Here is an 18,025-nt window from a genome sequence, read left to right on the forward strand (position 1 = left end):
TCACTTAGCAATATACGTTTAAGGGTCATTCATGTCTTTTCATGGCTTGATAGTTCTATTAAACTTTTAATTTTGAGATAAATATAGTTTACATGCAGCTGTAAGAAAGAATACAAAGCAATCCCACGTACCTTTTCCCAGTTTCCCATAAGAGCAACATCTTGCAAAACTATAGTACAATATCGCACCCAGAATATTGATATTCATGCAGTCAAGAGAGTCCTACCAATCACTAATGTCTCCCATTTATATATATATATATATATACATATAGTTATATATCTTTTCATTTTAAGATGCTGTAAAATGGAATCATACAGTACGTAACCTTTGGGGATTGGCTTTTTTCACTCAGTGTAATTCCCTCGAGATAGATCCAGTTGCTATGTTTCAATAGTTTGTTCGTTTTTATTGCTGAGTATCATGCTTTGGATGGACCACAGTGTTTTTAACTTTTTACCTACTCATTAAAGTACATTTGAGTTGTTTCTTTTATTATTATTATTATTATTAAGAATTAAGCTGCTATGACCATTTGTGTATAGGTTTTTGTATGAAGATAAGCTTTCATTTCACTGGGATAAATGCCCAGTATTGCTGGTAGTCCTATGTTCAGTTTTTAACAGAACCTATTAAATTATTTTCTAGGGTGGCTGTACCATTTTACATTTCCAGCAGTGATGTATGAGTGATCCAGTTTCTCCACACCCTCCCCAGCATTAGATGCTGTCACTAGTTTTCATTTTGGCCATTCTGATACGTGTATAGTGATATCTCATGGTTTTAATTTGCGTCTCTCTAATGACTAATAATGTTGAACATCTTTTCCTATGCTTATTTGCCATCTGTATATCTTCTTCAGTGAAATATCTCTTCATGTTTTTTGCCCATGTTCTAATTGGATTGTTTGCTTTTTTACTGGTGAGTTTTAAGAGTTCTTTATATATTCTAGTCTGTTGTCAAATATGTGGTTTGCAAATATTGTTTCCTACTCTGTAGTTTGTTTTTTCATTCTCTTAACACAGTCTTTCTCAGAGCAAAAGTATTTAATTTTGCTTAATCTATCAACCGTTCCTTTTATGGACTGTGCTTTTGGTGTCAAGTTTAACAACACTTTGTCCAGCCCTAGATCCCAAAGGTATGATCATGTGATTTTTTTTCTTTAGCCATTTAATATGGTAGAATACATTGATTTCTGAATATTGAACCGATCTTTTATCCCTGGCATAAACCCCACTTGTTCATGGTATAGAATTCTTTTTATGTATTGTTGAATTCTATTTACTAATATTTTGGTAAAGATTTTTGCTTCTATAAGCATGAGGGATATTGATCTGTAGCTTCTTTTTGTGTGTGTTGTTTCTGTTAGCTATCAAGGTAATATTAGCAATAAACTAATTGGGAAGTGTTCTTTCATCTTCTATTTTTAGGAAGAGACTATGTAGCATTGGTGTTAATTCTTCTTTAAATGTTTGGTAGAATTCTCCAGTAAAACCATCTAGGTCTGAAGATATCTTTTTGGGGAGATTTTAAAATTATAAATTCAATTGCCTTATAGCTATAGGATTAATCAAATTATCTACTTCATGTTGGGTGAGATGTGTTACTTTCTGCTTTTCAAGGGATTGGTCATATTTTTTCTGTTTTCAAATTTATGTGAATTTACATGTAGAGTTGTTCATAGTATTCTCTTATTATCCATTTGCTGTCTGCAGTGGCTGTAGTGCTATCCCCTATTTTGTTCCTGATACTGGTAATTTGTATCTTCTACATTTCTTTTTTTCTGTGTCAGTCTAGCTAGAGGTTTGTCAATTTTACTGATCTTTTCAAAAGCCAACTCTGTGCTCAACTGATTTTTCTCTATTGTTTTTCTGTTTTTAATTTCTACTCTTATCTTTATTATTTTCTTCCTTCTGCTTGCTTTGGGTTTATAGTATAGATTTGAGACTTTTCCTCTTTCTTTTAATGTATGCATTTAGTGCTATAAATGTCCCTCTCAGCACTGCACTGTCTGTGCCCCATAAATTTGATATGCTCTATTTTTAATTTCACTCAGTTCAATGAATTTTTTTATTTCCCTTGAGACTTCTTCTTTGACTCATGGATTGTTTAGAAGTGTGATTTTTTTTTTTAGTTTCCAAATGTTTGGAGATTTTTCTGTAAACTTTTTGTTACTCATTTCTAGTGTGATTCCATTGTGATCAGAGATCATACTGTATATAATTTTGATTCTTTTAAATTTGTTGACGCTTATTTTATGGTCCAAGATATTGGTCTATCTTGGTATATACTCCATGTGCACTTGGAAAGAATGTGTGTTCTATTGTTGTTGAGTAGAATATTTTATACTGTTTATAAATATTTTATAAACAGTAGGATTATATCCTACTGGTTGATGGTGTTGTTAATTTCTTTTATATCCTCCCTGATTTTCTCTCTGTTGTCCTATCACTTGTTGAGAGAGGAATGTTGAAGTCTCCAACTCTAATTGTGGATTTATCTATTTCTCCTTTTAGTTCTATTAATTTTTGCTCCATTTGAAGCTCTGTTTTTTGGTGCATACACATTTAGGATTTCTAGGTCTTCTTGGTGGATTGACACTTTAATCATTATATAACGTTCTCTGTCTCTGGAAATTTCCTTTGCTCTGAAGTCCACTTTGGAATTAACATAAGCACTTCTGCTTTCCATTGATTAATGTTTGCTTGATATCTTTTTCTATCCTGTTACTTTCAACTTGCCTATATTGTTCAAGGCACTTACTTGAAGTGAGTTTCTTCTAGACAGCTTATATTTGGGTCATATTTTTTTTTTCTTTTTTTTAAACATCTTTATTGAAGTATAATTGCCTTACAATGGTGTGTTAGCTTCTGCTTTATAACAAAGTGAATCAGTTATACATATACAATATGTTCCCATATCTCTTCCCTCTTGCATCTCCCTCCCTCCCACTCTCCCTATCCCACCCCTCTAGGTGGTCACAAAGCACCGAGCTGATCTCCCTGTGCTATGCGGCTGCTTCCCATTAGCTATCTATTTTACATTTGGTAGTGTATATATGTCCATGACACTCTCTCACCCTGTCACATCTCACCCCACCCCCTCCCCATATCCTCAAGTCCATTCTCTAGTAGGTCTGTGTCTTTATTCCCGTCTTGCCACTAGGTTCTTCATGGCCTTTTTTTTTTTTTTTTCCCTTAGATTCCGTATATATGTGTTAGCATACTGTATTTGTTTTTCTCTTTCTGACTTACTTCACTCTGTATGACAGACTCTAACGCCATCCACCTCATTACAAATACCTCCATTTCATTTCTTTTTATGGCTGAGTAATATTCCATTGTATATATGTGCCACATCTTCTTTATCCATTCATCTGTCGATGGACATTTAGGTTGCTTCCATGTCCTGGCTATTGTAAATAGAGCTGCAATGAACATTTTGGTACATGACTCTTTTTTTTTTTTTTTTTTTTTTTTTTAACATCTTTATTGAAGTATAATTGCCTTACAATGGTGTGTTAGCTTCTGCTTTATAACAAAGTGAATCAGTTATACATATACAATATGTTCCCATTTCTCTTCCCTCTTGCATCTCCCTCCCTCCCACCCTCCCCATCCCATCCCTCTAGGTGGTCACAAAGCACCGAGCTGATCTCCCTGTGCTATGTGGCTGCTTCCCACTAGTTATCTATTTTACATTTGGTAGTGTATATATGTCCATGACACTCTCTTACCCTGTCACATCTCACCCCACCCCCTCCCCATATCCTCAAGTCCATTCTCTAGTAGGTCTGTGTCTTTATTCCCGTCTTGCCACTAGGTTCTTCATGGCCTTTTTTTTTTTTTTTTTTTTTCCCTTAGATTCCATATATATGTGTTAGCATACTGTATTTGTTTTTCTCTTTCTGACTTACTTCACTCTGTATGACAGACTCTAACTCCATCCACCTCATTACAAATACCTCCATTTCATTTCCTTTTATGGCTGAGTAATATTCCATTGTATATATGTGCCACATCTTCTTTATCCATTCATCTGTCGATGGACATTTAGGTTGCTTCCATGTCCTGGCTATTGTAAATAGAGCTGCAATGAACATTTTGGTACATGACTCTTTTTGACCTATGGTTTTCTCAGGGTATATGCCCAGTAGTGGGATTGCTGGGTCGTATGGTAGTTCTATTTGTAGTTTTTTAAGGAACCTCCATACTGTTCTCCATAGTGGCTGTATCAATTTACATTCCCACCAACAGTGCAAGAGTGTTCCCTTTCCTCCACACCCTCTCCAGCATTTATTGTTTCTAGATTTTTTGATGATGGCCATTCTGACCGGTGTGAGATGATATCTCATTGTAGTTTTGATTTGCATTTCTCTAATGATTAATGATGTTGAGCATTCTTTCATGTGTCTGTAGGCCATCTGTATATCTTCTTTGGAGAAATGTCTATTTAGGTCTTCGGCCCATTTTTGGATTGGGTTGTTCGTTTTTTTGTTATTGAGCTGCTTGAGCTGCTTGTAAATCTTGGAGATTAATCCTTTGTCAGTTGCTTCATTTGCAAATATTTTCTCCCATTCTGATGGTTGTCTTTTGGTCTTGTTTATGGTTTCCTTTGCTGTGCAAAAGCTTTTAAGTTTCATTAGGTCCCATTTGTTTATTTGTGTTCTTATTTCCATTTCTCTGGGAGCTGGGTCAAAAAGAATCTTGCTGTGATGTATGTCATAGAGTGTTCTGCCTATGTTTTCCTCTAAGAGTTTGATAGTGTCTGCCCTTACACTTAGGTCTTTAATCCATTTTGAGTTTATTTTTGTGCATGGTGTCAGGGAGTGTTCTATTTTCATACTTTTACATGTACCTGTCCAATTTTCCCAGCACCACTTATTGAAGAGGCTGTCTTTTCTCCACTGTATATGCTTGCCTCCTTTATCAAAAATAAGGTGCCCATATGTGTGTGGGTTTATCTCTGGGCTTTCTATCCTGTTCCATTGATCTATATTTCTGTTTTTGTGCCAGTACCAAACTGTCTTGATTACTGAAGCTTTGTAATATAGTCTGAAGTCAGGGAGCCTGATTCCCCCAGCTCCATTTTTCGTTCTCAAGATTGCTTTGGCTATTCGGGGTCTTTTGTGTTTCCATACAAATTGTGAACTTTTTTGTTCTAGTTCTGTGAAAAATGCCAGTGGTAGTTTGATAGGGATTGCATTGAATCTGTAGATTGCTTTGGGTAGTAGAGTCATTTTCACAATGTTGATTCTTCCAATCCAGGAACATGGTATATCTCTCCATCTATTTGTTTCATCTTTAATTTCTTTCATCAGTGTCCTATAATTTTCTGCATACAGGTCTTTTGTCTCCTTAGGTAGGTTTATTCCTAGATATTTTATTCTTTTTGTTGCAATGGTAAACGGGAGTGTTTTCTTAATTTCACTTTCAGATTTTTCGTCATTAGTGTATAGAAATGCAAGAGATTTCTGTGCATTAATTTTGTATCCTGCTACTTTACCAAATTCATTGATTAGCTCTAGGAGTTTTCTGGTAACATCTTTAGGATTCTCTATGTATAGTATCATGTCATCTGCAAACAGTGACAGCTTTACTTCTTCTTTTCCGATTTGGATTCCTTTTATTTCTTTGTCTTCTCTGATTGCTGTGGCTAAAACTTCCAAAACTATGTTGAATAATAGTGGTGAGAGTGGGCAACCTTGTCTTGTTCCTGATCTTAGTGGAAATGGTTTCAGTTTTTCACCGTTGAGGACAATGTTGGCTGTGGGTTTGTCATATATGGCCTTTATTATGTTGAGGAAAGTTCCCTCTATGCCTACTTTCTGCAGGGCTTTTATCATAAATGGGTGTTGAATTTTGTCGAAAGCTTTCTCTGCATCTATTGAGATGATCATATGGTTTTTCTCCTTCAATTTGTTAATATGGTGTATCACATTGATTGATTTGCGTATATTGAAGAATCCTTGCATTCCTGGGATAAACCCCACTTGATCATGGTGTATGATCCTTTTAATGTGCTGTTGGATTCTGTTTGCTAGTATTTTGTTGAGGATTTTTGCATCTATGTTCATCGGTGATATTGGCCTGTAGTTTTCTTTCTTTGTGACATCTTTGTCTGGTTTTGGTATCAGGGTGATGGTGGCCTCGTAGAATGAGTTTGGGAGTGTTCCTCCCTCTGCAATATTTTGGTAGAGTTTGAGAAGGATAGGTGTTAGCTCTTCTCTAAATGTTTGATAGAATTCACCTGTGAAGCCATCTGGTCCTGGGCTTTTGTTTGTTGGAAGGTTTTTAATCACAGTTTCAATTTCAGTGCTTGTGATTGGTCTGTTCATATTTTCTATTTCTTCCTGGTTCAGTCTCGGCAGGTTGTGCCTTTCTAAGAATCTGTCCATTTCTTCCAGGTTGTCCATTTTATTGGCATAGAGTTGCTTGTAGTAATCTCTCATGATCTTTTGTATTTCTGCAGTGTCAGTGGTTACTTCTCCTTTTCCATTTCTAATTCTATTGATTTGAGTCTTCTCCCTTTTTCTCTTGATGAGTCTGGCTAATGGTTTATCAATTTTGTTTATCTTCTCAAAGAACCAGCTTTTAGCTTTATTGATCTTTGCTACTGTCGCCTTCATTTCTTTTTCATTTATTTCTGACCTGATCTTTATGATTTCTTTCCTTCTGCTAGCTTTGGGGTTTTTTTGTTCTTCTTTCTCTAATTGCTTTAGGTGCAAGGTTAGGTTGTTTATTCGAGATGTTTCCTGTTTCTTGAGGTAGGCTTGTATTGCTATAAACTTCCCTCTTAGCACTGCTTTTGCTGAGTCCCATAGGTTTTGGGTCGTTGTATCTCCATTGTCATTTGTTTCTAGATATTTTTTGATTTCCCCTTTGATTTCTTCAGTGATCACTTCGTTATTAAGTAGTGTATTGTGTAGCCTCCACGTGTTTGTATTTTTTACAGCTCTTTTCCTGTAATTGATATCTAGTCTCATAGCGTTGTGGTCGGAAAAGATACTTGATACGATTTCAATTTTCTTAAATTTATCGGGTCATATTTTAAAATCCAGTCTGCTAGTCTCTATCCTTTAATTAGGGTATTTAGAGCATTTTTATTTAAGCTCTACTACTGATGTAGTAGAGCTTAAGTCTATCATTTTATTTTTTGTTTTCTGTTTGTTGTCTCTGTTTTTCCCTTCTGTTTTCTTTTTCCTAGCTTCCTACGGATTACTTGCACATGTTTCATAATTCCATTTTTATTTATCTATAGTTTTTCAAGTGTACTTGTATAGTTTTTGGTAGTTGTTCTATTACATTATATATGCTTAACTTATCAAAGTCTACAGATATTGTCATTTTATCAGTTCAAGGGAAGTATACAAAACTTACCTACCTTCACGTCTATTTACCCTCCCCTGTTTATAATATAATTGTGTTAACTATTTTCTACATATATTTATATCAGAGGGTTTTATAATTTTTGCTTCTATGTTCAAACATAATTTAGAAAACTCAAGAGGGGAAGGGAAGCTTACTGTATTTACCTACATTTTTGCTTACTGTAATCTTTTTTTTGTTCCGATGTTCTAAGGTTCCTTATTTTATTGTTTCCCTTTTGTTTAAAGAACTTAATTTAGTTATTTGCTATGGTCTGAATATTTGTGGCTCCCCAGAATTCAAATATTGAAATCCTAATGTCCCTGATGGTATTAGGAGATGGGGCCTTTGGGAGGTGACTAGGCCATGATGGTGGGCTCTTCGTGAATGATATTAATTCCCTTATGAAAGAAGCCCAAGAGAGCTTTCTTGTCCCTTCCACCATGTGAGAACACAGTGAGAAGTGGGCAGTCTACAACTCAGAAGAATGATTTCAACTGAACCAACTATGCTGACACCCAGATCTCAGACTTCCAGCCTCCAGGCCTATAAGAAATATATTTCTGTTGTTTATAAGCCACCAGTCTTTGATATTTTGTTGTAATAGCATGAACCATTCTTTTAGGGTAGGTCTCCAGGCAACAAATTTCCTAGTTTTCCTTCATCTGAAGATGTCTCAATTTCCCCTTTATTTCTAAAGAATACTTTCACCGGGTATCAGATTCTGGGTTGACATTTCTTTTTTTTCAGCATTTTTGTACCACTTCCTTCTGATCTTCATGATTTCTGATGAGAAATCCACTGTCATTCTCATTTTTTTCTCCCTATAGGTAAGTTGTCATTTTTCTCTGGCTGCTTTCAAGATTTTCCCTTTGTCTTTAGTTTTTAGAAGTTTATAATATGTCTTGCTGTAGAGTTCTATAGATTTATCTTTTATAGAATGCTTTTAGCTTCTTGAATCTGTAGGTTTATGTCTCTTGCCAAATTTGGGAAGTTTTCAGCCATTATTTCTTTGTGTACTTTTCCAGTCCCACATGCCTCCTCTCCTTCTGGGACTTCAGTGATACAAATGCTGTATCTTTTGTTCTAGTCACACCAATCCCTAAGGCTTTCTTTTTTTTTTTCTTTTTCCCAGTCTATTTTTTTTCTCTGTTGTTATTATTGGGTAATTTCCATTGTTCTATCTCTCAGTTCACCATTTCTTTCCTTTATTCCCTCCATTCTGCTATTGAATCCATCCACTGAACTTCTTATTTTGGGTATTTTATTTTTCAGTTCTAGTGTTTCCATTTGGGTCTTTACAACTTTTATTTCTCTGCCATGATTTTTTATTTCTTTGCTAAAATTTTCTATTCTTTCATTTGTTTCCAGAAACTTTGTAATTGCTCTTTGAAGTATTTTTATCATGGCTACTTTAAAATCTTTGTTATATAATTTTAATACCTCAGTCACCTCATGTTGGCATCTTTTTTCATTCAGTTTGAGATCGTCCTGATTCTTGGTATGACAAGTGATTTTTTTTTTTTGATTTTTTTATTTGAGCCTGCATATTGTCATATTATGTTCTAAGAATCTTGCTCTTATTTAAGCCTTCTGTTTTATCTATCCTAGTCTGACACTGCTTCAGCAGGGGAAGGAGAGTGCCACCTCACCACTGCCAGGTGGAAGTAGGAAGTCAAGGTTTCCCAATTGGCCCCCACTGAAACTTGAGGAGGGTCACTTAGTTACTAGAATCCCTACCGGGTCTCCACTAACACTACAGGGATGGAGGGTTGTTACCGGCTGACATGGATGAAAGTCCCAGCTTCCTCCTTAGCCCCTCTGATACCACCCTTATGGGAGCATTGGGGCACCTCATTACAGCCTCGCAAGGGTAAAATTCTGGGCTCCCCACTTGAACTTTGTTGATATGGGTGAGGCCAAAGTTTTTTCTGTGGTATTTGGCTGAAGTAGAGTAGCTATTGTCTAAAACTTTTCTGTCTTTCTAGGTTGCTCCTTTCCTGGTCTTGGCTAGTGAGAACAATCTTTTATTGGAGGCTTTTGGCTGTACCTTTTGGTGTTTCTGGGTTAATAGCATCTTCAGCTCCAAGTCTGGGATATATGGGGCTAAAAGAAAACCCAGAGAATTCAGTACCTTGTTGTTCCTTGGGTCCTGAGGAAGGACCTTGTTGTCCCTAGCTGGTCTGCCTTCTTCCCTCCAACTTCCAGAGTCTTCTTATGTTTATTTTATACATAATGTCCAGGATTTTTAGTTTTACTTAGTAGAGGTATAAAGAAAAGTAGATCTATTCTATCTTCCCAAAAGCATAAGTCTTGATATTATAATTTTTGTAATTAGTGGAGCTCCTCTCTGGGTAACATCAAAATATATAAACAAATTGATTTTTTTCAAGGCAAAATGGGGAGAAAATTTGTAAGTAATTTTATTATTTTATCCCTAAAGACCTCCAAAAGCCTAATTATTAGGGTTAATTTGTTTTATCAGAAAATGTTGTCCCAATCAACCAGCATAATTATTTATTTTACAAATGGTCCAATTTTTCTTCTTTGCATTTAAGAGCAGTCCACAGTAGCAAAAGAACTCTGTGGGTTACACAAAAAGGTATTTCTGATTAAAGGAGCAAGTGGACAAGTTTTATTTCTTTGGGATTTTAGAAAAGTCCTTCAGTACTAGAAATAGAAAATAACAGTTGTTTACTGAACATCTCCTATATTTAAGGCATGGGGGACATAAAGACAAAAACATAAAGAATATGCAAGCCATAAAATAAGTAAAACGGAATCAAGTAATTGTGATTCAGTGCTATGGGAATACAGAAAAGGCATGAATAAGTATGAATAGAGATTTTAGAGAAGGAATTGACAGAAATGGCACATAAGCTAGATTGAGAAGGATTCGTTCATTTAATGCTTATCACCTACCTACTTTATGTTAGGCTCCTTGGTGCTAGATGCAGGATGAATAGCATTCTGACAGAGATAGGAAAATGGGTGGCATGGGCCAAAGGGTAGGCATTCTTGTAACAGAGACTGCTAAAATTGATACAGAAAAATGTTGGGAGTCAAACAGAGCTTATGAAGAGAATTATGAGCAGTGTTGTTTGAAAACTCACTAAATAAGGAAAGATTAAATTAATAGTGTCATTAGCTTACTTTCATTCACTCTTTCTATGTGCCAGGTATGATGCTAAGTGTTTGATAAGAAACATTTTATTTAATCCTCATATCAACCCTATGCAGTAGGTGTTATTATTAGCCCCACTTTAGAGATAAGGAAATTGAGGTTTACAAAAAATAAGTAACATATCTATGATCATACAGTTAGAAAGTAGTAGAGCCAGGATTCAACCCAAGGCAGTCTGAGTAAAGAGCCTATATTTTAGTCACTATACTAGCATATAGCGGGCAATAAATTATGAAATTTAGCAAAGCATTTAAAAATGCTTATCTTGGGGTTTTCATGCACATGAATATTGTTTTACAGATGTAGATGGCATGGACCTGGGCAAAAAAGTCAGCATCCCCAGAGACATCATGTTGGAAGAATTATCCCATCTCAGTAACCGTGGTGCCAGACTATTTAAGATGCGACAAAGAAGATCTGACAAATATACATTTGAAAATTTCCATTATGAATCTAAAGCACAAATAAATGTAGGTATAACTTGATAATGTGGTATCTAAATAAACGGGCAGCACTTCTAAATTTATATGTGTTATTAGATTCTCAAACAAGTATTCTACAAATTTTCTTTTCATTGATTCTGTTAGACTTTTTTTTTCAAGATAATGAATAGTTTAGGTGGATAAACAAAAGAAATATTATGCATGATATGAGTATCTTTTTAGTTCAGTACAGACATTGTAAGTTTGTAGATTTGGCACTGAAGAACTCCTCTGTTCTGCTAAGACGAGGGAGAGGGAGTGGAGATTGTGGTACTAAAAGTTTCCATGGTCTTATCACCACTGGTTAAATGTTTGGGATGGAAACATTTCCAAAGCACACAGTGCTCCATAAAGTAAGTATAAGCATTTTATTGGCTGAATACATCCTGGCAGTAAAACATGCCTGGGAACTACAGACACAGTTGATCTCCTTTCAAAGCATTTATTCCACGTTGTGTAGAGAAGTCTGTTATTTATTAACAGCAAAACCAATGTGGACAAAACTCGTTGGACAAAAGTTTTCATCAACCAGAAGTTTAAAAAAGCAAACAAATTAATTAAATTATATTTTACATATTGCATGAATACCATATTCTCTTGTCATTCAGAGAGATTTTAGAGGAAGAAGTTCATAGCAGAAAAGCAATTAGCTTTGGGAAAATGACTTTAAAAATAAAATACCAGGTATGAAGAATCAAAAAGCAATAGTGCATTGGTTCTAAATTTGAGGAGATACTAGAGACTACAACAAATATAAGTTTTTTTTTGTCTTTTGTGTTTTTTTTTTATTGAGGGTTTCTTCCTAAAGCTATGAAAAGTCTGTAAGTTTACTTATGAATTTAAACCTGAAACCTTTCCAGCTGCCATCACTAGTTAAGTTGTTTTGAATGGACAGCTAAATTCTTTACAGCAAACAGACTGGTTTCACTGATCTTTTATCATAATTACTAAAACACATTACAGAACTAACAACCACACTCACAAACACTAAAATTTTATTCATTCCTGAAATTTCTATTTCCCTTGTTATGATGCTGGTTAACAACAAATGGTTAGAGAACATCTTAAACAGTTTTTTTTCACATTAATGAGCATCCTTCAACACCCATGAATTTAATTTAGTTATAATTATGAATTCAGTTAGACATCAAATTTTACTCAACCATAGTATTTACACTTATGAAGGATGGTGTTCACTTGAAGTCATGGATAAATGTAATGTTATGTTACCCTATAATTATGCCCAGTATCCTCTTATCAGAAAATGTCTGCAGCTAATACAGTATGAGCCTAAAATAACCCCTACCTCATCTGACAGAGTATAATTATATAATCATATTCTTTCAATAATGACAACAGAGAAGCAGCTTTGAAGAATAATATGAAATATAGCAGCTTAAGGGAGATTCTCTGAAAAGTCATCTACAAGTCTAGACATCTGAATAAATGAATAAATCTAGTTTTCATAACTTACATTTATATGTCTAAGTATAATGCTTTAACTACAGTTCTGGTGGAAGGTACAATGAGATTTAAAATGTCCATTAGAATAAAGCATATTCTCTTATCACTAGTATTTCAAATTACTGACAATAATCTTATATACCTGTGGTCAAATGTTCTGGTCATAGGTAAAATGTGTAAGAACAGGTCTTGATAGTTTTTCAGTGTTCCTAGAAGATTGGGAACTAAATAAATAAAATAATCCCAAATAGCTATATTGAAATAAACAATTAAATGCTGATAAATAACATAGAGCAATAAACAATAATAATATATGGAATAAAGTCACATGTCATTGAGTTACATAACATACTCTGAAGTCTGATGAAATTTACTCTCTCTTCTTTAGAAATGAGGAAAGTAGTATTCAAGGAAGTACATACATTTATTTGGCTTAAGTAATACCATAATAAAGTAGACTGAAACCCAGCTCTCAGAACTCTAGAGTTCTTGGCACTGACACTTGTCATGGTGTAATTAAAAGAAACTCTGGCCTGGGAACCAGAAGACCAGGGTTCAGTCCTGGCTCTCCCACAATCTGTGTAATCTGGAGTCAATTTAAAACTTTCTTTGCCTTTCTGGACCTGTTTTCTCATTTATAAAATAAGGGATTGATGCAAATGGTTTTGTAAGGTGTTTTCTGGCTTTAAAGATCTGTGTTCTCTGATCCTAATTCTAAAAATGACCTGCATAATAAATCATTGAGGAAGATAGTGAGCTACATTGTATGATGACGCATTTGCTTTATCACGGTATTAGATTGCAACTTGAAGCAAGCATTGATAATGTCACAGGAATTTAAAAAATATTAGGTTCAGGTCTAGTTCCATTCATTTATTTATACTTTTGGCAAAAATTTATTGATTGCCTACCATGTTCTACAAACTATGCTGGGATTTCAAAGATAAATAAATACAGCCCTTGTCTAGTGATGGAGAGACAAAATAACATTGAAAAATAGAAAACAACTATTTACTTATAATCTAATTCTTGAATCAGCTTTATTCGATTTATATCAAATTAACTTATTGACTACATTTTCTGAAATGACCTTTTCCTTTTACTGCTTCCCTTGAGCTATAGATATTGTCAAAATAATTATTTAACTTATATTTATGCATTTCTTATTTTATTATAATGTTCAGGACATCATTAGATGAAAATATAAACCAACTCCCTGGTAATCAATGCCATTAGTTTAAATATTAAGTATTATTAAAAAAAAAAAAGCACAGCTTTGGGCTTACTCTATTGCTGAGAAACTGGCAAACTGAAGCCACACAAGACTTCTTATGTCATAAATAACAACAGAAAATAGGCGTTTTTAAAAAGAAATGAAGATACGTTGCTTGCTACATATGCCAATTTTGAAGCCCTAGTTCATGAACTGATCAACTTCTTACAGAAGTAGGCAAAAAAAAAAAAAAAGAAAAGGATGAAGAAAATGATCATTAGAGTGAAAATAAAATAGAAGAATGATCCATCAGAATTAAAATTTCCTTCTGTAAATCACAACAAAAGGATGTTAATCAAAACAATTCACATTTTACGGTTAAGACTATATATGCTTTTAGTAACTATGAACTTTTCAAAATCCTTAATAATTAGATAATACTGGGAAAAGGGGAAGTATACTGTAACAAGTAATTCTGAAATAAGACCAAACTAAATATACTGAGATTCTGAACATATATTTATTTTGTTCAAAAAATAACTTTATAAAAAATAATTTAAGGCTCATATCATAACTAAAATAAGTCACTACCCAACTATTAAAAGGCTTTGTTTGTATACTTAACAATGACAATATAGCTACTGGGTGTCTCCTGATAATTAATGACTAGTTAGAAAGAGTTGATTTTCCTATCTATAAAGGAGGTTAGTATGACAATTTTTAAATTAATGTAGGTAGAATGATTTGTAAGTTTAGGTGAAATTCATTTCATGGGCACATTTCAGTAATTTATAAAAAGTAATTTTTATGCATGATACAATTAAACTTTCTGTATTTATCTCAACTGGCTTTTATTTATAATTAAAGTTAGCAAGAACTTTTCTCTTTTCTAAGAGGTGGTGTAGGTTCAGAAGTGAAAAAAGATACTAACCCAGCAGCTTCCCTGGTGGTGCAGTGGTTAAGAATCCGCCTGCCAATGCAGGGCACACGGGTTCGAGCCCTGGTCCGGGAAGATCCCACATGCCACGGAGCAACTAAGCCCGTGCGCCACAACTACAGAGCCTGTGCTCTAGAGCCCGCAAGCCACAACTACTGAGCCCATGTGCCACAACTGCTGAAGCCCGCGCGCCTAGAGCCCGTGCTCCGCAACAAGAGAAGCCACCGCAATGAGAAGCCTGCGCACCGCAACCAAGAGTAGCCCCCGCTCGCCATTAGAGAAAGCCCGCTCGCAGCAACGAAGATCCAATGCAGCCAAAAATAAAAATAAATTAATTAAATAAATAAAATTAAAAAAAAAAAAGATACTAACCCAGTCAATTAAGTTGAACACTTAAGAGCTAAATTCAAAACATGGAAAACTGATGTATCTGAGTATAGCATTACTCATCTCTAGAAATTGTTTCTTATCGCCTATTGAATAAAATGCAAACTTTTATGCCCAGTAATCAAGACTCTGTACTCACCTAGTTGATGTTGCCTCTCATGCCTTCTTGCATGGCTCCACAAGCCAGCTTACCCCTACTAACATTGCCCTACTCGTTTCCACAGCAACTTTACCAGGGTGCTGCCTAGAGTAAGGTGAAGGTAAAAGGCACCTGGAGAGTGGCTGTGGGTGGGAGAAGCCTGAAAATGCAATAAACTTTATTTTCTTCATAATTTTGTCAGGTGAGGCCTTAATTTATGGCCTTTAATTATAGTATTTGGATTTTAGGACAAAATAGTCTTTTATCCTCACATTTCTATAAAGTTAAATAAGTATTAAACTATAAAATTGTACTTTATCTTATCATCTTATAAATAAATACAGAAATGAAAAAATATTTTAAAATACTTTCTGCTTATGTCTCACAGAAGAAAGTCAAAATTGGTCTTTATTTGCTATGGTTTTCAATAAATTTTTCCTTCTAAAGTTAAAAGATGATTTGACTTTACATACTTCTTAAATAGATTGGCTTTTTAAAAAGTATATATATATATATATTTCTCATATATAATTAAAACAATACTTTACCATAGAGATAAGTCCTAGCCATATTTCTGAGGATATAACCTATTACAATGTCTGTTTTTCTCTGTTAAAATGCAAACTGACTGTTTTTAAAGTGCTATATTGCCATAGAATAAATCCTAAATTATAAGAGTAAAACAAATTCACCTAAAACTTTAAAGACAAATGCTCTTCTAAGCATTTTATTTTCTAGAAACCCCGAATTCTTCCTTCTATAAGTTCATGCAGCTTAGAGTGCAAATATTTTTTGTTATATACATGACTGCTGTCCAAATTTCAGATTAAATTTTAAAACAAGGCATATTAAAGCATATCATTAAATCCCAAGTATAAATAAAATAGTAATGTAAAAATGACTAAGCCGTATGTTTGGCAAGTATGCTGTATGATATTAAATTAGTAAAGACTTAAAATTAAATACTTAGATTTCCCTTTTAGGTATGTTGTGAATAGCAAATTACATAATTGATACAAAGCCCTAGACACAGTGCCTGGCACACAGTAAGGCTCAATTAATTAAGTGGATTGCCATCACAAAACAGATCTTAGATTGGTATCAGTAAAATTTCTCATTCAATAGCTCAACTAATTACAATATAAATTATTGAGACCTCATGTATCAATGAAGTGGCATTGTATTTAAATTCTAAGTATACAAATGGCATCTTGCACATATGATATCTCCTATTAGTGTATCTAATATTTTTGAGTTTTCAGTTGAGTTTACTTTTGATCAAATACAGCACAATATTGCCATGCAGAATGAGAAATTGGATGGAAGCAACTTGGAAAGTGGTTCACAGCAAGCCCCATTTACTCCTCCTAACACCCCGGATCCACGAAGTCCCCCAAATCCAGAAAACATTGCACCAGGTAACTAATCCCCTTACAAACAGAACAACAAAGTTGTTATGCACTTAAATATATGACTCAAGTCATTTGGATTCTTTAGTAAATGGTATCTAAGTGATACAGCTTTTCTCATTATATATCTACTTTGTAGATAAGTTCAGGACAAATGTAAAGATTTAGGCCTAGAGGAGTCTTGTAAAACATTTACAGGAGTCTTACGTTCTTTCAGATGGTCCATTGTATTTGTTGGCAATCACCTATTATATTAAAAATTAAGTTGTTTGTAATTATACTGAAATCCTATTTGTATAGAACTGTACAATTTATGAAGTGCTATGATATATATTTGTCTAACTTAATAATAACTCTATGACATTTATTATAATCCTCATTTTACAAATTAAGAACCTGAGGTTGTGAATAGCTATAAGCCAATATTGACTGTTCAAGAATTAAATCCAGATCTGGTACCAAATTTACAGATGTCTCATGTGAAGCGACCTTGTGGAGATTGCTTTTGTTATTTTCTGCTCTCTTACAGAACCTTAAATGCAATCCTTTAATACTGTCTATTTGTTTATTATCTTAAAAGAGAAGCAAATGCTATCCAAATCAGTATATGTTACTTAGAAGTATTGTTTGATTTTGAAATATTCAATCAGAAAAATTATCTGATCTATTTAGACAATAATTTTTCAAAATTACTTAAAGCAAATACCTTTAAGTTTTTCCTCAAGAGTAATGTATAAAGTAGGTTTATAAAATTTTCAACTACTTTTATGTTGAAATTAGCAATACCTATGCCATATGTTTGTAAATTAAACAGTAAATTTAGCAAGAGTACTTCTGGAAATCTTCTCAAATAGCGATAGTGTTTTTGAAAATATATAAGTAAAGCAACTGTATAATATTAAATCTTATTTAAAAGTAAGTTGAATGTCAGTCACTGATGAGCTTAGACTTATCAGGACGTTCTTACTGAACACAATGAGAAAAGGTATTGATAGACATAATAAAGTAACATTGAAGGGAATCAAATACACAATTATAATGCACAGAATTCTGAAGTGAAGCATTATAATAGAGTTCTCAAATAGCTTTACAATTTTAAGTTCTCAAATACAACATTAAGCAAATGGGGGAAAAACAAGCTTTAGAATCAGACAGACCTGGGTTCAACCTGCAGGCTTCTTTCATCTCTGTCCATTTTACTACTGTGTTGGGAAGGAAAATAAATCTCTTTGAGTCTCAGTTTTCTCCATCTGTAAAATAAGGAAAATAAATCTCACTGCACATGGTCGTTGTGAGAATTAAATGTGAAAATGTAAGTATAGTCCCTAACATATAATAAAGTACTCAGTTAAAATTAATCCTTTCCCTACACACCTTTATATTCTTAATACTCAACAGACTATATATATATTCTTTTAGCTCCAACCACTATATTGCAACCTC

At 34.0% G+C, this 18,025-nt stretch overlaps 1 protein-coding gene across 2 annotated transcripts in view; it reads left to right on the forward strand.

Annotated features, from left to right (window-relative positions):
* MYOZ2 (myozenin 2) overlaps positions 1-18,025 on the forward strand; it is a 39,456-nt gene that overhangs the window by 9,959 nt on the left and 11,472 nt on the right. The window contains exons 1-3 of one of the 2 annotated variants that reach the window (XM_082463014.1): positions 8,131-8,197; positions 10,852-11,021; positions 16,462-16,591. In XM_082463014.1, coding sequence (XP_082319140.1) covers positions 10,863-11,021; positions 16,462-16,591 — 289 coding nt within the window. In that variant the 5' untranslated portion in view covers positions 8,131-8,197; positions 10,852-10,862. Of the gene's footprint in view, positions 1-8,130; positions 8,198-10,851; positions 11,022-16,461; positions 16,592-18,025 lie in introns of those variants that run through there. The other variant, XM_082463013.1, reaches the window with a different exon arrangement.

This window comes from Balaenoptera physalus, assembly GCF_965194825.1.
Source record: "Balaenoptera physalus genome assembly, chromosome: 5".
Lineage (NCBI taxonomy): Eukaryota > Metazoa > Chordata > Mammalia > Artiodactyla > Balaenopteridae > Balaenoptera > Balaenoptera physalus.